Raw genomic sequence first — 25,915 nt, 5'->3', positions numbered from 1 at the left:
TGTTAGGGTGTATTAGGAATACCTAACTAAATGTTGAAGTCTACAAAGACCTAAGTTGCTATGGTCGAGGATGTTCAGGTCAAGAAAGACTTTAAACAAGGCAGAGTTGTCTGCTGGGGGGCTAGATCAGCAGGAAAGAGTACAAAGAAGTGTGATAAGGTGAGCATCTAACCAATGTGGATTCTCACACTGCACCACAGAACTGTGGGGAGTGGGTGGTGGTAAAGGTGAAGGGTTTGTGATTAGAACGGTTTCTTGCTCATTGATCTTGCAGATGCAGGACAGTCGGTGCTTAGGGTAGTGGCTCAGGGGAGGATAGGAGTGGGAAGTCAATGAGAAGGGATTAGGTAGTGGATGGGGTTGTCAAAGAGTGGAGGTTTAGGAGATTATGGGAAAGTAAGAAATGTAGGGTGGAGTGAATTTGGCAGACAAGAGAAATCTGGGGAGAATGTAGGAGTGTGATGGGGTCTATCAAGTGGAATGGGGGAGGGCGGGGCAAGAGAGAATCTGTCATAACAGTACAGATATCCATCCACTATATAGTCAATGGCACATTTACTATGATGGACCAAACATCTGTCACTTTTGTGAACAAGATCCTGTTCCCCAAGCTCTAGATAAGTCCCCAAGTTTCCTGCGCTAGTGGTCCAAGCACCAGAGGGGGAGAGTGGGTAAGAGAATGAGGGAGGAGAAACAGAGGGATATAAATATTCAAGGAAGTGAAGGAAAAAACCATTCAGAGGACTGATGGAATGGATGGCAAAGTGAGTTGGAAGTCAAGAAGGGGCATATTTTTGGTGATGTTTGTCTGTAGGCACCAATTGCGCTTACTTTTAGGAACTGGAACTTGCGATTGAATAGAACTTTGCTAGGGAGGATGGGGAAGGTCCTTGGTGAGTCATTCAATATCTTGGGACACTGGTGTGGGATGTGGTAGAGGCTATCACTTGGGTCACTTAGCATAGAGTAAGAACTCCCAGGGAAGGCTGCCATGGCCAGCGGAGCACACCCACCATACTATGCCATCCACTGACAAACGTTTTTAGCTGGTTCGGGCTATGGGGGAAATTAATGTGTGCAAGCACTTCTTTCCCCATTTGCTAATGCCCCAGAACTGCATCCCCCGATCCTGCTCAGCGGGCCTAGTAGTATGGCAGTACTACTCATTCTTTCCTTGGCACTGTTGCTTACATCTAATAAAGCTGAAGGGACACTGGAAACAACTTTTGAACTGTAGGAGTCCTGGAGACCTACTGCACCACAGTTACTATCTCCAGCTTCTCACCAGCTTGGCTTGTCTCCAATCATAAAAGATTTCAGATATAAGAGATGCCGTTTTGTTTAGTTCAATGTTTGGTGCTGGGCCACCACATTCTTTTTTAAACAGTTGAGAGGAGAAGAGAAGTGAGGAAAGGGAGGTGGTATTATAAAAGTGATGAAAGAGAAAGGTGTAAGATGAGCAACAAGTTGCAGTTGGGCAAGAAAAGGGAAGGTGGATGTTGAGGTGAAGGGGACATAAGAGGTGGAAAAATCTGGTTAACAAGGGGTTTTGCAAAAAAAGAGATGGGGAAGCGAGAAGGGTATCAACGGCAATCAATTGCTCTTGAATATGGAGTACATGAAAGATCACTGTGACCTGTCTCAGTGTTCGAGTTTGCTTAGAAATATCATGCAGATATAAGTATGCATGGGTCCAGACGTGGGAACAGAGTAACATCAAAGGATGAGGATTCGTATAGCAGGACATTACATTTGCCTTGGTCTTAGAGGTCCTCAAACTATCTTATGCTGTGAAGTCGATAGGTGTGGCCAGATGAAAATGAAGCTTCCTAAAACCCACCAGATTTGTCTGAAACTATGAAATTCACCCGGGAACAATGAATGTACAACTAGTAGATAGTTTGCTAAAGACCAATAATTTAATGCTACAAGGATCAGTAAGGGAATGTGACAAGTGTAATGTGCACCTTTCTCAAAAGAACCAAGTTATCTAAGGCTAAGAAGCAACCCAGGATCGATGGAAGTGAAATGAATGGGGTTATGTTGGTACTTAAGTAATCTTTTAGGATGAATCATAAAATACTATTTTTCCTGAAGACAGCAAGGCTCAGGAATTATTAGTAGTGAGAAGGTTTTATGAACCGGCGTTAGGAGCCACAAGGTGGTGGAGTTAATGTTAATATAAATCTATGGGAACAGTAAAGACAAATGAGCTTTAAGGTGAAGTTGTAGGAAGAGAGATGGGTAAAGATAAAAAGCACTAAGCTCTTCCAAACCCAAAGAAGGCCACACAAGGGAATCAGCTACAGGAACACCCTCCTAACTTCTACGCCTTTACCTGAATCTGCATGTTAGCTGCTCAATAAAATAAAGATTAATAAAAAATAAATGATTGAGAGGAAGATAGTTCAGAAGTCCAATCAGGCCAGGTCAACAAATCCCCAGGATGGGAAAGGGGCAGGCGAAGTGAAATTGCAATGGGCTTGTGATTACGGTAGGAGGAAGCCTATGGATCAAGTAGCACAGCAATGGTAGGGAAGATGGTCTACTGTAACATAATCAAGAAGCAGATTTATAATATGCAGTAGGGGTAGATTAAAAAGGGAGCACCTTGATAAAATAAATTAAAGGCACAACCAAAATAATGCAAGCAATACAATCTAGTAAGCACAAATGGAAATGCAAATATAACCTCAAGCTCTTTATTATCTCCTCTTATCAGGGCCTGAATTAGTGTTCATTTACAGAGCTCACAAATCTCGTACATTGGAGGGTGGAAAGGACAAAATCTAGTCAGTCGAGTTACCCTAAATTGCCAGCAAAAACTCTAAAGAAGGGACTTTTTCCCTCCCTAACAGCTTTATAACATTTTTGCTGCCAGTATTTGTTTACACCTAAGTAATAGACAAGTGAGGGTTATATAAAAACAAGGTAACGTAAAACATATACCTGCTCAACATCCTTGGCTGCAGATATGATTTTTCTCTCTTCCTCCAGGACATTAAATATTTTCTGTGCTAACTTTACCGGGGAATCCTGATACCCAGCCTGTGGATAAAGAAAAAGAAATCATTTTTTTCTCAAGTTCAATGCTTATCAGTTGAGAAGGCAGCTGCTAAGTGTAGGTGCCCCAGACAAAAGATGGAAGGAGAATAGTTTGGACCAATGTCCCTAACTGATATAGTATGAATCCTCTGGTAATAAAGGCACCAATGCACACCCACTAAGACTTTGGAACTTGAAAGCTCCAGCTGAAAAGGAACCAACATGGTGTTTGGAACAATCAGGCTTGCTCCAGTGGGTGATCTATTTTTGGAAACTCCAGTGGCAATTAGAAGGCATGTTGCACATCATGCAAAGACAAAAGGAGAGCAGCATCATGTGCATATGTGCTTAAACAAAAGTATGTCCTTTGTAGGAATAGACGGCGTCACAAAGCGACAACAGGTCTACCAAGAAATCTCTACGCTCCCTCCCCTCCCCCACCAATCTGCCTGCCAATGGTGTTGCATTCGCTTCCAGTCCATACACCACCCCAGCATTCGCGTTGCAGCCCCTTTCTTTTGTGAACACTGCAAATAACCTGTGCAACATTACCAGGCTGTTCATACACTGCCTATTACCATTGCTGCATTCTCCTCTGGTCGGTACATTGCTCCTGGCAAACGCACATGCAGATTTCCTCCTGATCTTGAGCACTAGATACGGGCATGCCTTTTCTAACCATACACTGTGTTTAGCATGTTGTCTGATCTTGTGTTGTGCATGTTGTGTGATCTCGTGCATTAGTTGAACAGCACCTGGATCTCCTGCTTGAACTTGAGGATGTTGTGCCGTTCTATGATTTTACGTTCCTGGGAGAAACGGCTGTACTGATTGTCCAGGTGCTCGAGCAGGTTCTGATATTGGGCATAAGCCACAGAGGCATTCCGCTTGCCATGATTCCTGGGGAGAGGCAAACAGAGAGAAACAGATGTGTTTAATGAAGAGAAGTGAGAAAAGACCACTCATTCCCACAATTGGCTGCTCCTGCCTGACTTCCACACTCACTGCTCCGGATGGCATGAGGTATGAGAAAATTGCAGGTCTATGGTCACTAAATGAATGAGAAAAAAAACTCTTCCACACTCACTGATCCTGATGGCATGAGGTATGAGAAAATTGCAGGTCTATGGTCACTAAATGAATGAGAAAAAAAACTCTTCCACACTCACTGATCCTGATGGCATGAGGTATGAGAAAATTGCAGGTCTATTGTCACTGAAAAACACTTCAAGCCTTTCCATTGCATCCATAGTGAAGGGTATTTTATCAAGGCAATTTAAGTACTCATTAATTACTTTTAAAATAGTTGTACAGCATGAAACTGTTATAGATGCATCAAGTATTTGGATATGGAAGTTTTCTTCGAAAATGAAAATGTTACTATTGGGTGTCAAGCGACCTTGAACATTGTCATTGCCTGCTTTGTGACAAACTGGTATGTTTTTCTGGTTAACTTATTTGAATTAATTCTCTGCTTAATTGTACAGTATACGTTTCTCTTCAAGACCATTCATTCACAAGCATCCTCATTCAGTGGAGAGATCTAGCCTAGCCTCACATGATGGTAAAATGGCAACCAAAAAGGAAAAAGAACATTTGATGCATTAGTTATTTATGCTCATAAATAAACAGCAGGAAGGAGGATGTTTTACACTCACCAGTCCTGAGACTCAATCCAAGGGGCCAGGTACTCGCGCACCTCCATAGGTAGAACGTCAGAGCTGTACAAGTCCAGGACCTGCTCTTGATACACCCTGTCCAAGTGGCAAAGTGCTTCCCACTGGCTCATGGTGGCACAAGCTGGGAGGGTGCCACACCCCACGGGGGCATTCAGTACAGAAAAAGACCTGTTAGGAAATAAACACAACATGATCAGTTGTCTTATGATGTCCTCCCACTGCTGTCCATGCAAATCATCCAAAGGGAACTTGAGCGACCCAACATACCTAACTAACTGCTCAGGAAGGAGCAACTCACCAACGTAAACTGTTCACAGACTCTATGAGGGGGACACGTGTTCAAACAGTGAACACAGCACAGCAGCTTCAGTATATAGAAATAGCATAAAGATATTGACTGCTAAGCAAACCCTGTAGAGACCTCACTTCAAGCAATCATCAGAGGAATGGAGACCACACCACCAACACCTCAAGGCAAGCTGCCCATGCTGACCAATAACAAATCTTCTCCGCTGCTACTAATGCAATGCTGAAAATCGTGGCACTGATTTATGAAGCTGTGTTGTCTCTACAGCTCTGTAGCTTTAAAACACAAACAGAACCAATGACAGACTTAAGGAGAAGCAGACAGGCTCAGCGACAGACAGAAACATGGATGTATGCAAGTTTCACGTCCCTTGGTCACAAAAATAATATTTAAGTTAGAGACAGGTTTTGTAATTTCAAGAACCTATCTTTTCTTTTTAAGGAAAACGTATTTCCACAGGGTGGTTGAGCGTTTCAGTCTCCATGCACATTCAACACTAGCCTTCAATGGAATAATCACCACTGGGTGATACAGTGAGCTCTGTATGCTCATTCCATCCTTGGTTGTTTTAGTATACCGATTACAAATCAGTACTTTAATCTCTAAAGAAATAACTTTTGACGCACTTGTGTTGCTGGATTGCTCTATCTACGCAGAACACTGCAGATCCAAATCCTTTCCTTTCCCTTTTAAATCACTGTCATAAGATGCCTTGACTCAAATGATTCAAGTTAAAACTGCAATCATCAGAATGCACAGGTTTCTTTAAATGAATGTTCTTGACCAAACAATATGGTGCCTGATGTGTCTCTACCTAGGCTAGCTGCACAGCAGCCCGCATGGACTAGATTTATCTGGTTTCATTGCCTTCACAAAACACGTAAATTGTTATTTAAGATGTTGACCATTTCTGGGTCCCTTAAATGTTTGTCATATTACAATGGACCTCAAGACTCTGCGACATACACTGAAAACTATGACTTTTGATGATTTGGGAGTGCATTCATTGCAATAAAGAAAAGGCACACATCAGTGTAAATGCCATATTTGTTTCTGAAGATCACCACTAAGAGAAACAGCAGATACCAATCGGGCAGGATGCACTAGCAGAACATATATCATTTTCCTTTTTTTGAATAAGTTTATTTTCAATTAATTATTACCCACAAAATACACGGTAGAACAAAAAAAAAATACACAAGTAAGATGCCATCTTTATCAGAAGACTAAGGAGAATGCTGGGAGGAAGGAAGTTTTCAGCTCTGTGCAGATTCCAGAACTTTCCATTACAGAATTTAGAGGATAATTTGTTTTTTTTTAGTAAAAAAAAAATGTATCTCACTCAAGTGAGGTACCATTTTTATTGGGGAACACAGAATAGTAGAACAAGTGTAATTGTGTTCCTCTGCATTTACACCTTCCAAATATAAGACAATGTGTAAGAAAAAAGTAATTTTGAGAAATACCGTCTAATTCACATGCTTGTATGGGTAGCCAAAAATTCAGAAAAGTGCAAATAAACACTGCTTCTAAAACTCCTTATCTTGTGCCCATTTTGGAAATACCTAGGTTCCATTTATACCTATTTTTCACTATTTATATTTTACCATATGAATTTCTCTATACCGGTACACAATGATAAACCATTGCAAGGTGCAGCTCAATTATTGGTTCTGGGTTCCTAGAGTTCTTGGAAAAGCCACAAACCCTATATATCCCCACAACCAGAAGGTCCTAACAGATGTAATGGCATATAGCTTGTCTGAATCAGTCATCATGATGTGAAGTTACAAATGAAAGCCTCACAAAATGGCCCTTTTTTCCTACTATTTTTCAATATTTTGTATTTTTACACTGGTTTCTTTGGGAAAACCTTGAAGGATCTACACAAATGAACCCTTACTGCCTTCAGACTTTTGTCTAGTTTTCAGAAATGTATAGCTTTCCAGGATCCACCATGGGTTCACACCCATTTTCACCACGAACTGGAAGCAGGTTGAAAGCAGAAAAATAGCCCATTTTCCCTATCTCCGAACAAAATGCCAAAACTGGGTAAAAAATGTGGTTTCTGAAACAGATCTGCCCGGTCCTGGAAGCTTGAAGGATGGTGATTTTAGCACCGCAAACCTTTTGTTGATGCCATTTGCAGGAAGAAAAAAAACAAAAACAAAAAAACACACTTTTTTCTGCATCACATTTTTTTTTTGCATTTTCCCCCTCAAAAAAGTAGCTATATTTTGCCTAATTTTTAGGTCCCCTCATCCAGTGGAATCCACAAACCTTGGGTACCTTTAGATTTTCTAGGATGTTTAAAGCAAGCATTGGCAAAACCAATAGGTCTCACCTATACAAGAGCTATTGGCTTTGGCAATGTATTTTGCCATGTTGTACACCAGTGTGGTTGCTGTCCAGCATGGCTAAAAGTTAGTGGCGTGGACTGTCGGAGTGGAGGAGTAGTGTTGTGGAGTAGTGTCGCAGAGTTGAGGGGAGCAGAGTTCAGTGGTTCAATGGCAGAGTCGAAGAGTAGAAGGGGTGGAATAGGGTGGAAGTAAACTGAGTAGTGGGGTGGATTAGACTGGAGTACAGTGGGTTGTACTGGATTGACGTAGAGTGGGGTGGATTGGGGTAGAGTGGGATGGATTGGGTGGGGTGAATTAAATGGGGTGAGATGGACTGAGGTGGTTTCCAGTGGGGTGGATGGTTTGGATTTGAGTGATAGGGCTGGGGTGGGGTGTACTGGATTGGAGTGAGGTGGACTGGAGTGGGGTGGATTAGATTGGACTGGGGTGGGTGGATTAGATTAGACAGGAGTGGGGTAGCATGGACTAAACTGGATTGGACTGCCGATGGGTGGGGTGCATTGAAGTGGAGTGGAATGGTCTGGAATGAATTGGAGTGTGGAGGGCTGGATGGATTGGAGTGGGGTGGGGTGGACTGAACTTGGATGGGGTAGGATGGGTTGGGATAGAGTACGGTGGATTGAGTAGAGAGTGGATAATTGGAGAGAGGGGGTGGATTCTACTGAGTGGGGTGGATTGAAAGGGGTGGATTGTTGTGGGGTAGATTGGAGTGAGGTGTCCTGGCTTGGATAGGGGTGGTGTAGATTGGAATGGAGTGTGGTGTGTTAGTTTGGATTGGATTGGGTTGGACTGAAGCGGAGTACACTTGATTTGGGTGAATTCCATTGAGGTAGGGTGGATTGGAGTGGGGTGGACTGAACTGGGGAGGGGTGGATTGGAATGGGGTAGTTTGGAGTAGAGTGGGGTGGATTGAGATGGGGTGTGGTGGACTACATTGGGTGGGATGGATTGGATTGGGGTGGGATGGACTGGAGTGGACCAGATTGTGGTAGGGTGGAATGGAGTGAGTGGGGTGGATTGCATTAAGTGTGGTGGATTGGATGGGGGTGAACTGGAGTTGAGTGTGGTGGATTGGAGTGGTGTGGATTGGAGTGCATTGGATGGGAGTTGGGGGGATTGGAGTGGGATGGACTGGTGTGGGGTGGAATAATTAGAGAAAGGTGGACTGGACTAGAGTAGGGTGGATTAAGATGGTTTGGAGTGGGGAGGACTGAACTGGGAAAAGGCCGGATTAATGTGGACTGGATTGGACTGAAGTGGGTGGATTAAAGTGGATTGTATTGGAGTGGGATGAATTGGGGTAGTGCAAGTGGACTGGATTGAAATGAGATGAATTGGATAGCAGTGGACTGGAGTGGGGTGGATGGGAGTGGGTGGACTGGTTGGACTGGAGTGGTGTGGGTTGTATTGGAGTAGAGTTGGTTGTATTGGAGTAGGACAGGATGGATTGGTGTGTGTGGGTTGTACTGGAGTGGATCAGACTGGAGTGGATTGGGTGAGGTGCATTGGATTGTAGTGGGGTAGATTGGACTGGACCAGATTGTAGTGGGGAGGACTGGATTATAGTGAGGAGGAATGTGGTGGATTGGAGGGGGTGAATTGGGATGGAGTTGGGTGGATTGGAGTGGGGTGGGGTTGGGGTGAGGTGGATTGGAGTGGGACAGATTCTTTTGAATTGGAGCAGATTATTTTGGATTAAAGTGGAGCAGACTGGAGTGGGGCAGACTAGAGTAGGCCAGATTGTTTTGGATTGGAGCAGACTGGCTTGGATTGGGGCAGATTGGATTAGGGTGGATAGGAGTGGGATGGATTGGATTGGGTAGGTGGATTGGTGTGGGGTGGACTGGATGGGAGTGGGGTGAATTGGGATGAAGTGAGATGGACTGGATTGGGGAGAGGTGGATTGGAGTGGGGCATACTATTCTGGATTAGAGTTGGGCAGAATGGAGTGGGGTGAATCGGAGTGGGATGGATTGTTTTGGACTGCAGTGGGGCAGATTGTATTACAGTGGATACGAGTGGGGTGGATTGGAAAAGAGGTGGATTGGATAGGAGTGGGGTGAATTGGGATGGAGTGGGGTGAATTGGATTAGGGTGAGGTGGAACGTATTGGAGTGGGACATATTGTGTTGGATTGGAGCAGGCAGATTGTTTTGGATTGGAGCAGATTGGAGTGGGGCGGATTCAAGTGGGAAAGATTGTTTAGGATTGGACTGGGATAGATTGTTTAGGATTCAACTGGGATAGATTATTCTGGATTAGAGCCGGCAGACTGTTTTGGATTAAAGTGGTACAGATTTCTTTGGACTGCAGTGGGGCAGATTGGAGTGGAGCATATTGCTTTAGATTGGAATGGGGCAGATTCAAGAGGGAAAGATTTTTTTGTATTCGACTGGGATAGATTGTTTTGGATTCAAGTGGGATAGATTGTTCTGGATTAGAGTGGGCAGATTGTTTTGGAATGAAGTGGGACAGATTATTTTGGATTGCAATGGGGCAAACTGGAGTGGATCATATGGTTTTAGATTGGAATGGGGCATATTGTTCTGGATTGAAGTAGGGAAGTTTGGAGTGGGGCAGACTGCTTTGTAGTAGTGAAGACTGCTTTGGATTGGAGTGGGGCCAACTGAAGTGGGGTAGATTAGATTGGGAGGGTTGGAGTGAGGTGGATTGGGGTGTACTGCACGATGTGTTAAAGCAGCATTTCACAAATTATGCATAGTAAAGAAACAATGTCGCTTTGCAATATTTAGAACAAAATAACTGTCATCGAGTGCTAAGTGAGAACAGACGACTTGGCAAAAAATAAGAAAGTTAGCTAAAAAAAAAAAATTATGTTTGTCCTGTTGAGAACTTTTTTTTGTTTTGTTTTTTAACAGTTACACGCCTGTTTGCAGGGCACTAGAAGTTAAAAAGAACAAAACATTACAACAATCATTTGGGAAACAATGGACGGCACTGATTACGTTGAATCAGTCAGTGCTTGCTCCCTGCTCCACACAGAGGACCAGAATTGATGACAGGCCGACAGTGACAAATTACAAGACTGTAAAGCATAGTGCCATGCAAGCCACCAAATGGTAAGCGACCAGCTGGCTCAAAGCCCTTTACTGTGCAGTCTTGCAAGCGAGACGCATGCGCTAGCTGGTGCACTCACAGACTCAACCCTACAAAAGGACGCAAATTTGGCATGGTTAGCTTATGTTCACAAAAAGCTATGGAGGCCTAACTGTGAACTACCCAAACAGCCAAAAAAGGCTTAGAACTAGGGAGGAAACGCCTAGCAGCAAAAGGATTAATACTGTGCAATAACAATCCACTCTTTAAAATTATTGGCCTTTAAACAGTCTTTTGACAATAAAGACGTGAGGTCTTCTGCTTCTACCCTAATTTTTCATAGTAAACAAACTAGGCCTCTGGAATCTGAAAGCTTCTCCCAATTAGCCAATCAATACAATAGCCTTGATCATTGGCCTGTCGTCTTAGCATTTCTGGACTATTATAATGTAAGCACTCTTTTTCAGAAGCACACACCTTAAGACAAATCAAATTAAAGGCTTTTAAAGAAGATTAATGTGTGGATGGAACCAACATCCCTCTCGTATTATTGCTTTTTAAAGCTCTTTTCCTGAGGATTAAATAGGAAAGGCGAAAGCAGCTGTATCAAGTCAGACCTTAAAATAGTTTATTTGAATGTAGACATGGGGTCTAGTGAATATAGTGGCATAAAAAGGTTTTGACATAAAAGCTAAATGGTGGATCCAGGGACTTTGGCAGTGACACAGGTCCCTAACGTATTGTGTGCGATCACAGGTCAACATCAACCTAGGAAACACCCCCTCGCCTTTACAATCCTGTGCGTATGCTTTATTATGTCTTATTTTTAATGCACCTACACACTGGTTAGAACCTACTGTATCTCAATTACTGGACACACAGCTCTTCTCTTAAGCCAACTGTACTGAAGGGGCGATGGTCCAACAATTTAGGCTCACATAAGATCAGTTGTCCACAAAAAGGCAGTGTCTCAAAAGTAATAAAAAGCAGTTACTAAACATGGACTCTAACATCAAAACCACCAGCATTAGGCAGCAAGTTACACATTCCCCTGTTTTCTTACAACTAAACTGAACCCCCAGGACTCTCAATTCCCTATTGTGGCCATGTTAAAATTAAACATAACCCTGTATGTTCAGATGTCATTCAGACATAATGAAGTGGAAACAACACTTAGTTGTCGTGGGGGAAAATGGTCCTAGCAGGAGGAAGCTCTGTCACCTTGCCCTGTTTGTTTTTCTGGCCCGGCTTATGTTTCACCCTGTGGAACAGACAATCTCCGAGCTCACTGGATGTGCTTCACATTTAAGAAGATGTCTGATGCCAGAGCTTAGGCTCAACTGAAAGGAAGTACACCTAAAGTATATCCCAAGGCACAATAAAGGATAGTTAACAGTCTTCACTCCACATTTTAAGGTGTTTGGTCCATGAAAGAAGCCAATTTTAGTTGAGAGGTACATGTTTCCAACCTGTACCCTCTGTGAGGAAGGTGCCTTCTCCTTTAATATCCACCCAACCTTCCATAACTGGAATTCCTATCTTTTATCATGGGTGTTTGACATACAGAGCATGACATTTTTCACGCATGGTGGGAAGAACCAGAAGCATATCAGACAGGTGGGTATTTACTTGCGACACCGGGTGAGAGTCTGCGCAAAATAGTGGTTTCCCTGCAGGCAGTGCAGTGTTACTTGATGGAGACATGACAGCCTGACTGACCTTTGCTCTGGGGCCATTGTTGATACTGTAGCGGTCTGGTGGGCGTAGGGTTAATCACCATCCGCATGATGCAGAAGCAGTGTCTCTATTTCCCCATTCTCTAGTGCTGTGCTCAGGTCGCCACACAACCAAAGACCTGTGGATCGGTTGGCTGGATTGCTACATATTAGTATCAGTGAAAGATGATAAACAAAATGTGTTTTGTGCCAGACTGCCTCAAATATCCTCTCAAGTATGTACAAGATAAAATAACTGGGATAACGCTACATATCCTTGGACGTTTTTTAATACTGTGGTGTTTAAAAAAAAAAATTACTGGGAACCGTAGATCATCAGATATTATCTGTAATAATATGGAATTACCAGAGTAATTGAGCTGTCTTAATATTACACTGGTTAATGTAGCTAAATAATAAAAACTCTAAGATTTGGCATAGTTAAACCTCCATCTTCCTTATCAATTTCATCTAGTCTAGTATGTGAGCTCTTATTATTCCATAAAAAAGGAAATACTCCTTAAGATAGCACAAAACATTTGATTATAATATGCAAGACACATGAACAAATTGATATACATAGGAAAGTAAAATTTACATTTGTAACAATGAAGCTCTACCAACTACAGAGAGAGGAAAGGTTTGCCATCTTAATGAAGCCTTTGTTTTTTTGGAGAACAGCATGATAGTTTAATTAGTAAAGATCACAGCACTCTGACAGGAATTCCCAGGTACATTACATTGTTTTCTTTTAACAGCAGGGTTTCAATTTTTAAATGATCAACTCTGTAGCCACCTACAGCTTTAACAAATTCTAATCTTTTCAAGAGCCAATGGATATTGAATTTCGCCGCTTGCAAATATAATACTATGCTATAGGCATAACAACGTCTGCATGTAGAGACAGCTAATAACTCAATGCAAAGAGTAACTCAGAGTCTCTAGAAACGTATCAGTATTGTGTTAGATGCTTCACTACATAATTTGGTCAATACGCTTGTGAGGTGCACAGGGAACCCGGATTGTTCCAAAATGAGAAACAAACCTTCCCAGTTCAGCAGGTCAAAGGCCTTCTGACCCTCGAATATTATTTCTGCTGTTGTATCTTCTTAGAAATTGGAGAAATGATCAATTGCCTCAGTGAGCTAATTAGTATTTGCTACAATCTGCCTCGCAGGAATAAACACTCTGTGATCCCAGTTGATTCACCTTTCAGATGGGATTGTTAATCTATTACGTAATAGTTCCTTATAACCTGAATTTAGTAGTCTAACTGTCCTATAACAGCTAGGATCTTCTGATATTTTTTGATTCTTTTGTGAAAGTAAAATCCAAATAAAACTAACAAGTATGAGAATGAGTCAGGGATGTCTCCACTAATAAAATTTGTTATGAAACAATGACGTTTAAGGGTTTTTTAGTTCATCTACAAAACTTTTATAAAACTCAGGAGGTAACCCATCTCTACATCACAATTTCCAACTGCCAACAAGAGATATCCACAAATTGTATCTCAGTAATAGGAATTATAATTTCCTGCACCTGGTCTCTATTTAACAGCAGCTAGGTAGTCGATTATCAATTTTTGAACAATGTATGTAGCTGCATGATTGGCTAACCGTGCTAGCATTTTCCCAGTGTATCACTTTCTTCTTACCTCTGTTATCCTACTGTTCTGTCATTGACCAATTGTTCTTTATACAAGATAAATGCTTATGAACACCTTGTGCTTCATCTGTTAACTCCTACTTTCATTCAAGACAGATGAAATCATTTCTGGAACGGCTGTCAGTATTTTGTGTTCCATTTCCCTTATTTTAGCTCTTCTACACAGAGCTTGGAAGAAATATGTAAAGATATTGAAATTCAAGGTTGCTTCAAAGATCTCCCAAGGTAGTGGTGGACTAGTTGATCCTGTATTAATCTGAAATAATTCTCTAATAAACCACTGTGTGCGATCTACCCAGCTTTTATTATGCGGCAATAGTTTTAAACGGTTAGCTTTACATTATTTAATAGCAAGCATATCTATACTTAACAAAGGGATGTGAGATGATCCTCTTTGTTTTCCTTTGTTATCCTAAATAATATAAGCGAACTCTTTATTTGTGAAATAGAAACTAACGTTTTTTAAACATTTACACCAAGTTTTTTTACTGACTTCTTCCTTCAATCATTCCAACCTCACCTTACCATGCCAACTTCACAACTGCCTATACCCTTAGGTCTAGCCCACTCTGGCCCTTACACTTTCCTTTTAATGTGTCATGGATTTACATCTATGTCACTCCACTCATGGGAGAGATACATCCCTTGTCTTGGATGGATGTTTTTTGCATACCCTTTGAAATAAAGATTATAAGGCTCAAATCTATTTTAAGTAGGTGGAGTCTCAATTTTATGTACTTTTGCAGAATCATCAACATGTCTACCTTTGACAGATGTTGTATATCCTTATCTTGCCAATAACCCATGAAAGTGTGAAGCCACCCTAATATAAACATCAACAAGACACCTGATGCAACATGAGTCTGAAACAAGTGCCTTGCTATCCCAATTTCAAGGTTAAATAATAAACATAGGCAAAACAATATACTCTGAACTGTTGTATGTTTACCTTCTTTGTTTAAAAGAATGCGTCTTAGACTAGCATCATGGTTAGCTCAAACATTCCTAATGAGTTGTTGGAAATTCCATCTTAAATAAGATATAGTATAAAAGGATTGGCACTTGACCACTTATCAGGTGACGTCCTTCACCACAGATTATCGCAAGCAAGATCCTGCCTGCCAGAGATGCTACTGTATCGCACTTACTACTGAAAGCTGATAAAGAGTCATAGTACGGGAGGAGCCGATGCTGATGTGATGCGTATTTGCTTTTAACATGGAACAGGGCCTTCCCGACCACTGAAATTACAGTGTTTTGCTATAAACAGATATGAAGTTTGATCTCTGATCTTCATAGTGTCCCTAGAACCCTGTTTAGGGACTGTTGGAAACCCAAAAGCATTGACAACAATTCAACTATGTATTGGGTGGAGTTCTGTGGGGCTACAAAAACCTGCCTTTCACATTCAAGCTGGGTACATTGAACTAAGTTCATTCATGTCACCTGTGGGTGTGAAAACAACCCATGTAGAGCTGAGACAAGGACTTAGTTTATGCAAATGTACACGTTTGTTATCAAGTTTTTAGATTTCAGCATTTAAATGTGAGGCCAAAGCCATTTAGATATTTGTGAGAAGTCACCTAATGCGGAGATCTGCTATTCAGAACGCATTTAGATTGGACCATTGCACCCCCTTTGTTTTATTATGAAATTCAAACTCTGAGAGTGGTTCATCATCAGCTTGGCTTTGAGTTACCTTTCCCAAAAAGCCCCCATCTTTCTAAAGGCAGGAGGTTTACAGCTTAAGTGAGCTTTATTTAGAGTTGGTACTATTATCTCATCTGTGTCAGGCTTCTTAACTATGGTAAGAAGTTCCTTTGGCTTGGAAACGATTTCCATTGTTTCAAACCTTCTCTTTATCAATTTTACATCAGCCTGATTATTTTTCTTACCCCATAAGCTTCGAGTTTCATTCACTTGGGTAAACTTCCTGACCTTGTTGGGAGTATGGGCTTTTGACCAATACAAGTTCATCAATGCTACTTAAGAGGGACAGTGGATACCGATCAACATCAGTCTCAAAGTCCTTTATTGCCCCTTCAGCTGTTTGACAACCTGCACAGATAAGACACCAGGTGAAGAATTTTTTTAAGCCATGTTCCCTCCATCATGAGTGGCTGCACTCACCCTCAATGAGCATTGCACCATGCACTTAGCTGGAGATATGGGTGGCTCTCGCCCTCTGCCACGAGCGATTTCCCCCGCCATTACCAGTCAGGAATTTTTTTTACCATTCAGTTCCCCTGCCAAAAGGTAGGATTTGTTGCAAGAAGCTGAAGAAGGCTTCTACTACTTACCTCAAGAAACCAGTTCTCAAAGCTGATGCTCAACATAGTACCTTGTTTTTTTTTGGGGTGTATTTTCTCCCAGAAAGTTAGAGCACTCCGAAGCAGCTCACTAAAGCTGTGCCTCCTCCTCTCTCTACCCTAAATAAGTTGGAACTATAAGACGCACAGACAGTTAAGAGTTCAAGATAGTTTCTAGGTGCCAAGAACTAGATTTTCATTAACACTGCCCCTTTGAGCAATGTTATTCTTTGGGACTACAAGAGAGTCTTAAGTGAGAGCTTTTCTCCCATCAGAGATTCAGGTTTGCATAAGGAATGCAGATGCAGAACTTTGGAAGTAAATTGGGTACTGGTTTAAACCTTCCATACCACACTGGGCAATGCAGTGAGCAGAAGCCCCAACAGTTAAATGCCCATTACACAAGGTAAACTCTGATAAAAAGTAATCAAGCACAACACATTCCTTTCACTTGGTCAGAAAGGATAAGCTAGCAACATCCTGGTCACACATGGATTCAAAACCACCTGGGGGGGTGGGTTGGGGGGTGCAAGAGTGTCAAACACAACATTGCCTTAAAGCAAGATCTAAATGTTGACTTCATCCCTACAACAGGCCTCAATGAGGCATAATGAACATCTATCAAAGACTTCTCACTACCATTTTGTGGACAAAACCTCAGTGCTGATCCTGGAGTATGAAGTTCATTCACAGATGGATATTCCTAGAGCAACCACCTCTTTACAGATCATTAAGGTCACTACCTCCAGTCCTGCAACTTTCACACAGAGATCATTAATTTCAGATGTGTGATGAATTAGTTAACAAAGAAAAGTCCAGGACTGGACACTGTGTCCTTATTGACCTTGACATTCCTTGAGCTATATAGCCTGCAATCTAGCAACCTGAAAAAAGAGAGAAGTTAGATAGGGGGCAATAACTACAAAATAAACTACAATCCATAGAGGTTTTTTTTTTATGAACAGGATAATGCATACGTTTGTTAGGCTTTCTGCAACACTAGCTGTTTGAAACAAGTTGCTATAGACAAGCAGAATGGAAGTTAAAACTGTGACAGTAGCTTTAACAACTGAACAATGACTTTGGAAGCCACTGTTTGCTCTGGTGATCTAACAACTGCTTACTTCAACAAAATCATCTGCAGAGATGTCAGTACAGTTAAATAAATTCTTGCAGACAGCAGCACTGACACGACCCCTGCTGCAAGGCTCACTAGATGAGAGGACCACAAATCAAATAATTGCCTGGAGATTTATTATTGGAAGACAAAAAAAATATGTAAGTGGGTTTTTTGTACAACACCCACATATTCACTATTTTGTCAAGAAAAAGTAGACAATGCTATCTACCCAGTCTTGTAATACATGAAATAATGAATGTAGTAAACTAAAACACTCCACTTTCTTTAACCCATATTTTACATCCTACTAACAATGAATTAGAGTTGTTATGCATGGTTAACATTTACATTAGCATTCATGTAAACAAGTTAACTTATGTTTCTAAGATGCTGACTCTGTGCTCCTTTTGGATTTGATTTTACGCCCATCATTACGTGTCGCCAATGGCCACCACAAACACACTCTCCCTGGTTCGGTCCATGATCACTGGCCGATGCCAGGGAGGTTTTCTTTTTCTTTTATTCCCTTGGAAGATGCAGAACAGCTTCAATGTCTCCCCTGCTCCCCCTCCTGCCCATCTGTGACATCAGCATGCCACAAGGCATGCTGACATCACACCTTCCCCACTGGAGCAGCAGAGCAGATGAGGCTAGTATCCTCTCCCCTCTCAGGGAAAAAGGCCAAAACTGCCTCCCCAGATGCTAGGGAGTCTCGACTTTCCATCGGTGCCTTCTTGGCACCGTTCCCTAGCCATGGATCAAAGCGTGGCTGCAATCCATGGCCAGGAAGCAGCCCTAGGCACCAGGGATCTTGTTTGGGGAAGGGGGGGTGGGGCCCCAGTGTAAGTGGGCCGGCCCCTCACTTACACAGGGGCTGACCCCTCCAAACAAGGTATAAAAAATAAATAAATACAAATTCCCCCCCACCAAAAAAAAAAGTAAATTCAGAATGGCAGAGTCAGCCCTCCTGACATGAGCCGGCCAACCCTCAAGGGGTGCATAATTTTATTTTTAAAAAACAAAAAAAACACAAGAGGTTTCCCCTGAGGGGGCGATCGCGGCCCCAAGGGGATATTTAAAAAAAAATATATAAAAATTGAAAATGTTGGGGTCAGCCCTCCTGACATGGGCAGACCCCCTATGGCAGAGGTCTTCAAACTGGGGGGCCTCAAGTGATCCCAGGGGGGGCGCCAAACTCTGGCCAAAAGAAATATTATACAGATAACATGCCTTTGTTTTAAGCAGAAGCATGTTATTGCAGTTTTAAAAAGGTAACAGTACTTAACTGCAATGTTTAAATAGGTTTAGACATATTTAAACATTGCCATATTTCTAAAATAATTGTGAAAAATTCTGAGGGTGGGCCCAATGATTTTTATTTTTTAACTGGGGGGGGGGCGGCATTAAAAAGTTTGAAGACCACTGCCTTATGGTGTCATTAAAAAAAAAAAAAAAAAAGGCTACGTGTGGTTTGCCTTGGGGTCACGACTGGCCCCAGGGAAAGCACACATGCATAGAGATTTTTCTTTTTTTATATATCATACACACACAAATATCACTTTTTTACATGTGTTTTTTTGGGAGACGCGATCAGCCCCCAGAGAAACCACACATATATGCATTTAAAAAAAGGTGATATATATATAGGGAGTGCAGAATTATTAGGCAAGTTGTATTTTTGAGGATTAATTATATTATTGAACAACAACCATGTTCTCAATGAACCCAAAAAACTCATAAATATCAAAGCTGAATATTTTTGGAAGTAGTTTTTAGTTTGTTTTAGTTTTAGCTATGTTAGGGGGATATCTGTGTGTGCAGGTGACTATTACTGTGCATAATTTTTAGGCAACTTAACAAAAAACAAATATATACCCATTTCAATTATTTATTATTACCAGTGAAACCAATATAACATCTCAACATTCACAAATATACATTTCTGACATTCAAAAACAAAACAAAAACAAATCAGTGACCAATATAGCCACCTTTCTTTGCAAGGACACTCAAAAGCCTGCCATCCATGGATTCTGTCAGTGTTTTGATCTGTTCACCATCAACATTGCGTGCAGCAGCAACCACAGCCTCCCAGACACTGTTCAGAGAGGTGTACTGTTTTCCCTCCTTGTAAATCTCACATTTGATGATGGACCACAGGTTCTCAATGGGGTTCAGATCAGGTGAACAAGGAGGCCATGTCATTAGATTTCCTTCTTTTATACCCTTTCTTGCCAGCCACGCTGTGGAGTACTTGGACGCGTGTGATGGAGCATTGTCCTGCATGAAAATCATGTTTTTCTTGAAGGATGCAGACTTCTTCCTGTACCACTGCTTGAAGAAGGTGTCTTCCAGGAACTGGCAGTAGGACTGGGAGTTGAGCTTGACTCCATCCTCAACCCGAAAAGGCCCCACAAGCTCATCTTTGATGATACCAGCCCAAACCAGTACTCCACCTCCACCTTGCTGGCGTCTGAGTCGGACTGGAGCTCTCTGCCCTTTACCAATCCAGCCACAGGCCCATCCATCTGGCCCATCAAGACTCACTCTCATTTCAACAGTCCATAAAACCTTAGAAAAATCAGTCTTGAGATATTTCTTGGCCCAGTCTTGACGTTTCAGCTTGTGTGTCTTGTTCAGTGGTGGTCGTCTTTCAGCCTTTCTTACCTTGGCCATGTCTCTGAGTATTGCACACCTTGTGCTTTTGGGCACTCCAGTGATGTTGCAGCTCTGAAATATGGCCAAACTGGTGGCAAGTGGCATCGTGGCAGCTGCACGCTTGACTTTTCTCAGTTCTTGGGCAGTTATTTTGCGCCTTGGTTTTTCCACACGCTTCTTGCGACCCTGTTGACTATTTTGAATGAAACGCTTGATTGTTAGGATGATCACGCTTCAGAAGCTTTGCAATTTTAAGAGTGCTGCATCCCTCTGCAAGATATCTCTCTATTTTTGACTTTTCTGAGCCTGTCAAGTCCTTCTTTTGACCCATTTTGCCAAAGGAAAGGAAGTTGCCTAATAATTATGCACACCTGATATAGGGTGTTGATGTCATTAGACCACACCCCTTCTCATTACAGAGATGCACATCACCTAATATGCTTAATTGGTAGTAGGCTTTCGAGCCTATACAGCTTGGAGTAAGACAACATGCATGAAGAGGATGATGTGGTCAAAATACTAATTTGCCTAATAATTCTGCACTCCCTGTATTTATATATCTTCCCTACAGATGGATTCTTTCTATATAGAGATTTGACTTTTGCCTAGCAGCAGTTTTAACGCCATAAAGTAGCGCAGATGGGTTATATGCCTGCTGCAAAGGAAAGATTTGTATTTAGCTTATAGGATCAGTAAAGCCAGGCATTACCTGCACTTTAAAACAAATGAAATGTATGTGCGAGGAGGGCTTATGGAGAGATGAGGGGCATTTTTGTTGGGTGATAGTGAGGGAATTCGAGAAGGAGGTCATGGGAGGGGGGGGAACAACAAAAAATGATTGTTGCACTGGGTGCCACCAGCGCTAAAGGCTGTCATGATGGGCATGTGGTAAGGTGAAGTAATAGTGTGTCTTTTTGGGGGGTTTTCAGTGTCTTCAAGGAATCTGCTGATTCAGAGAAGAAGCAAAGGTAAGGTGACTGACATTTACTGTTACACACACACACACAAGCAATTTTGTGACCCTATCTGCGTTCTACGTAGGCTAGTGCTTTAGAGGGACAGTTTAGCCAATAGCAGAGATGGGATCTTGTTGGATGACTGATGCTGAAGCCATAACTCGGATCACGGCGGACACCTCTGAGGCAGGATCAGAGCCTGAAACAACAAATACTGAGATAACACCTGAGGGCGAGAACAAGGGGGCTGAATCTGGGAGTGATCTTTCAGTTGGCAGAGTCCCATACAACAACATCTCTTTCACTGATTCTAAGGGAGACGATGAGGACAGTAGTGCTGTCCCTTCGCAAGCACAGTCTGTGCAGCGGGACAACAGTAGGTTAGCCCAACCCATACAGCAGGTGCGTGGGGCAGCAAGCACGGAGTACTCTGTTGGCAGACCCGAGATTTAGCTCAGCCCAAACTTTTACTGGCGATGCTGGATGTAAAGTCGATATGGTCAACTTTTGCCAGTCGACTACGTCCATCTCTTTTTGGATGTTGACTTCCTTTAGCAAATTATGCAGGAAGCAAACCTGCGTTGGGACTCCCACCGCGCTGGTGGAGTTGAAGATATTTTTAGGCCTTATGCTCAAAACGGGATTAGTGCACACACACACCTTGCAGTCCTACTGGTAGGACTCTCATGGTTTGGGTAACCCCCATCTTTGCACCATAATTAAGCAGAGGTCACTTTTTGCTATTGCAGCGCATGCTGCATTTCAATTACAATTTCTGCTGCATTACCCCAGGACCATCCAGACCATGACAGGTTGCTCAAAATTTGGCCTGTTGTGAAACATTTGCCTGCTAGGTTTCCAGAGATCTATACTCCTGGAAAGAATATAGCAGTCGATGTATCCTTGATCCTGTACAAAGGGCGGCTGCTGTTCAGACAGTACAATGCAAGCAAAAGGGCTTGTTATGGCATCAATCTGTACATGTTGCGTGAGAGCTCTTCTGGCTATGTGTACAGCTTGAGAGTGTATACAGGGAAGGACTCCACCCTAAACAATGTAGGCTGCCTTCCCACTTTAGGGGTCACAGGGAAGATTGTATGAGAGCTTGACCAGCCACTCCTTCACAGAAGGTTATAACCTTTATGTGGACAATTTCTAAACAGGATTAGAGCTGGTCAGTGAGCTCTACAGAGCTGGCACTGTAGCCTGCGGTACAGTTCAATGTAACCGCAAAGGACTCTTGCCGGAGCTTGTTTGCAAAAAGCTCCAGAAATCCCAGAGTACTGCATTGCGTTCCAACGATCTGCTCGCAGTCAAGTTCTCAGGTAGGCGTGATGTAACATGCTCACTACAATTCATGAAGAGAGCACTTCCATCATCACGGAATGATGGCCGAAGTCCACAAGCTCACCTGTAAACTTGATTACAATAAGTACATGGGTGAAGTGGATAAGAATGATCACGTTCTTCAACCATACAATGTGTGTCATAAAACTCGCACTTGGTACAAGAAACTGTTTACGCACCTGATCCAGATGGAAAAATACAATGTGTATGTTGTTTATCTTCAGACAACCACAGGAAAACTCATGACTTTCTTTGACTTCCAGTTGTCAGCAATTGAAAGCCTCACTGCTGTTTCAGAAGCAGTAGCCTCCACTTCACATTGTCTGGAGGATATGGCAAGGAGGCTGCGGGAGCAACACTTTGCTGATTGTGTTCCTAAAACACCCAAAAGGTTCATCCATGTCATCACTGTAAAGTGTGCTTGAAGCAAAGAAAGCGGCAGGAGAGTTGTTATTATTGCCCCCAGTGCCCATGTCAGCCAGACGTCTCTGTCCCTTGTTGCTTTACGTTTTATCATACTAAAGCAAAGTTCTGAGAAATTGACTGAGGTGGAGCTGCCTTTGGGTACAGCTTTTAGTGGCTGGGAATGGATACTGAACTTCCAGGGGCCACTGCTTCGTTAGGTAAACAGCCACATAATTTTACTTAATCTACTTCAAGAAATCATGGACTTCCTTATAGCCTGCTCAACACCTTTATCTGCCGTCATAATGTGGTAGGTGTTCTGTTTGATTAACATGCATTATAGTCCCCACACTGCACATAATAGTGGACAGAACATATGCATTAGTGTCACGGTGTACTCTGTGTGGCATAATGTTAAAGGCGTGACTGAATTTCGAAGCGCTTGTTAAGGAACTTATGTATGCTACACAAGGACAACCATGCTTGCCAACAAGAACCAGAGTAAGTGTAATAAGTCAAACAAATGTCCGGTGGGACATATTCACCAACGTTTCTACTTGTTTGAAAGTCTACAAACTCAATTTGTAGCTTCACTCTCAAAGCAGAAGTGTTGGTGAATGATTTCCACTGGGTATCTGTTTTACTTTTTACTGTAGAGACCTTTTGTAGTATTCACCACCATGTCTGCCTTAGTTTCAACTGTAGATATGCTCGCTAAGTTCGAGGAATAGGCCTCACAAGGCATACTCGGACAACCCCAACTTGCATCCACAAACTGGAAGGAGTTGGATTTAGCAGAGTAAGTGCACTGATGGCACAAGAAAGACATGTTTTCTTGAGCTTCAAGCAGCAAATGGCAGAAGGCATTAGTATAGGTTCACTTGGCAATTAAACAGAAATAGTCAGGACGCTGATGACAACAGAGACACGTACGGGTAAGAAAAGCTTTTGGTAGGTGTGCTTTTCCACGGATATTGCACAGGTAGACGGTAGTACAGATGCAAATCATCTACATCTATGGATTCAAACCCATTGGTGCCATGCTGGCACTGAAGGACAATGACACAGATGGGTCAGTGTTTGACCTGCTTGCCATTTTCATCCTCCTTCTGAACTTAATAGATGTTCAATTTGCTGTACGATATGTGCATTACAGTCACAGCACTGCACATAACGGTAACTGGGACATATGCTACCTTCTCATGGACTACCCTGTGTGCCAAACACTACTCTTCTTCTTAGTTTATGATGTTTTCTTTAGGAAACTTTGCAAAAATTCCCTAGCATGCCTGCCTTAGTTTCAATGGTGGATATGCTCACCCAGTTCGATGAATGGGCCTCACAAGGCATTTTTCACACACCCTCAGCTTGCATCCACAAACTGGAAGGAGTAGGATTTAGCACAGTGAGTGCGCTAAAGGCGCATAAAAAACATGTCTTCTTGAGCCTCAGGTGACTGTCGTGGGAGTCATTAGTAAAGGTTCCTTACTTATGCCTTCAGAAATGTTTAGGAAGAAGGAGGTGGTTACTTGACAGGTGGTAAAATGTAGTCAAACTTATTCCGTCCTGTGGCGTATGAATGTGATGGGCCCTTGTCTGGCAGCGTTAAGTTGATGTGAGTGCAGTGACTGGTTGGATTGGGCTAGTGGCTGGTGGTATGAAAGTGTTGTGTGTTGTGTGTGAATGGACCTTAAAGCGGTTGGTGCCGTGAAGTGGCCTTATGGCTCACCTTCAGAAGGCTTTGTTTCAATATTCAGATACTTTGATAAGTATTCATGCTTTGAAACCATAATATCTGGATGTGCTAAAACCATCGAGTGTGAGTGGTGGATTAACTTTAACATACTGGTACCAGGGAAGTCCAGGGGTGCGTGGCTCTCACCAGTTTTCCTTTGCCCAGAATCCCCTTGAAATCACAAACTTTACTTAAAAAACACATTTCCTTGCATTTCTTTGAGGGAAAGTTCAACAATCTGCAGGCAGCCACACATTTTCTACCACCTAGCGTTCCCCAAGTCTCCACAGAAAAACATTGCCTCACTTGTGTGGGTGGGCAAGTGACCGCGACACCGAAGTGCCCAAAACATATTGTGGAGACATCAAAATTACCTATAACAAAACAGCCTGGTATGGTAAACCGGTCATCTGTGTCTTTGGTCCTCGGCCCGGCCACCATATAGGTAAACCTACCAAACCCAGGCATTTCTGAAAACTAGAAACCCGGGCAGTCCACGTATCTGTGGCATGTGTGGATTCCACTAAGTTTTGTTACCCAAAATACCCTGCTGATTAAAAACACTATTTTTCCTTGCTTTTTCGTCAAGTAAACTAAGAGAATGTGTAGGGATCCACAACATTCCTACTACCCAGTGCTTCCCCACTTGCCCTGATAAAAACACAACCCGACTTGTGTGCCTACTGCCCGCATCAGAAATGGATCACTCCAGGGTCAACAGTAGCCTTCACGCAAGGACTACCAATGACCCTTGTGTGATCTAGTCCTGTCACAGGCACTTGGCCCAGGCACACAAGTGGGGTAGCGTTTTTCTCGGGACAAGTTGGGAAATGCTAGGTGGTACGATGTTTGTGGATCCATGCATATTCCTGCAGTGTACATCACGTAAATGAAAGGAAAAATACTGTTTTTATTCAACGTTTCACGTCTGTAAGGTACTCAAGGTAACAAAAAAAAAACTTTGGGGAATTCACACAAGCCACACACCTGTGGACTCTCCTGCGTGTCTATGTTTTCTTTCTTTTTTTTCTTTTTAAAGAAATGTCTGGGTTTGGTAGGTTTCCCTAAATTGTTCCAGATCCCAGGACTAATTAGTACACTCAACTCAGTTATCATTATCACCACAGTACGTCTAGGGCATTTCCTGGTGCGGGCACTAGGCCTACCCACACAAGTGAGGTACCATTTTTATCGGGAGACTTGGGGGAATGCTGGGTGGAAGGAAGTTTGTGGCTACACTCAGATTCCAGAACTCTGCAGCACCTTAATGGGAGGAAAGTTTTTTTCTAGCCCAATTTTGAGGTTTCCGAAGGTGACATAACCCAGTGTGAGCCTCACAAGTCACCCCATCCTGGATTCCCCTGGGTGTCTAATTTTTTTAAGAATGTACAGGCTTGGGAGGATTCCCTAGGTGCTGGTTGAGCTAGATGCCAAAATCCACAGCTAAGCACTATGAAAAAAACATCTGTTTTCATTTGAAAAATGCAATATGTGCATGTGTTTTGGGGCATTTTCTGTCGCGGGCATTAGGCCTACCTACACAAGTAAGGTACC

General features: G+C 42.5%; 1 protein-coding gene across 2 annotated transcripts in view; it reads right to left on the bottom strand.

Annotated features, from left to right (window-relative positions):
• STAT2 (signal transducer and activator of transcription 2) overlaps positions 1 to 25,915 on the bottom strand; it is a 482,775-nt gene that overhangs the window by 432,271 nt on the left and 24,589 nt on the right. For both annotated transcript variants that reach the window (XM_069230705.1, XM_069230706.1), the window contains exons 2-4: positions 4,704 to 4,892; positions 3,801 to 3,945; positions 2,950 to 3,048 (exon numbers count right to left, since the gene is read on the bottom strand). In XM_069230705.1, coding sequence (XP_069086806.1) covers positions 2,950 to 3,048; positions 3,801 to 3,945; positions 4,704 to 4,834 — 375 coding nt within the window. In that variant the 5' untranslated portion in view covers positions 4,835 to 4,892. The remainder of the gene's footprint in view (positions 1 to 2,949; positions 3,049 to 3,800; positions 3,946 to 4,703; positions 4,893 to 25,915) is intronic.

Source organism: Pleurodeles waltl, chromosome 4_2 (assembly GCF_031143425.1).
Source record: "Pleurodeles waltl isolate 20211129_DDA chromosome 4_2, aPleWal1.hap1.20221129, whole genome shotgun sequence".
Classification (NCBI taxonomy): Eukaryota; Metazoa; Chordata; class Amphibia; order Caudata; family Salamandridae; genus Pleurodeles; species Pleurodeles waltl.
This window is presented reverse-complemented; position numbering and strand designations above follow the sequence as displayed.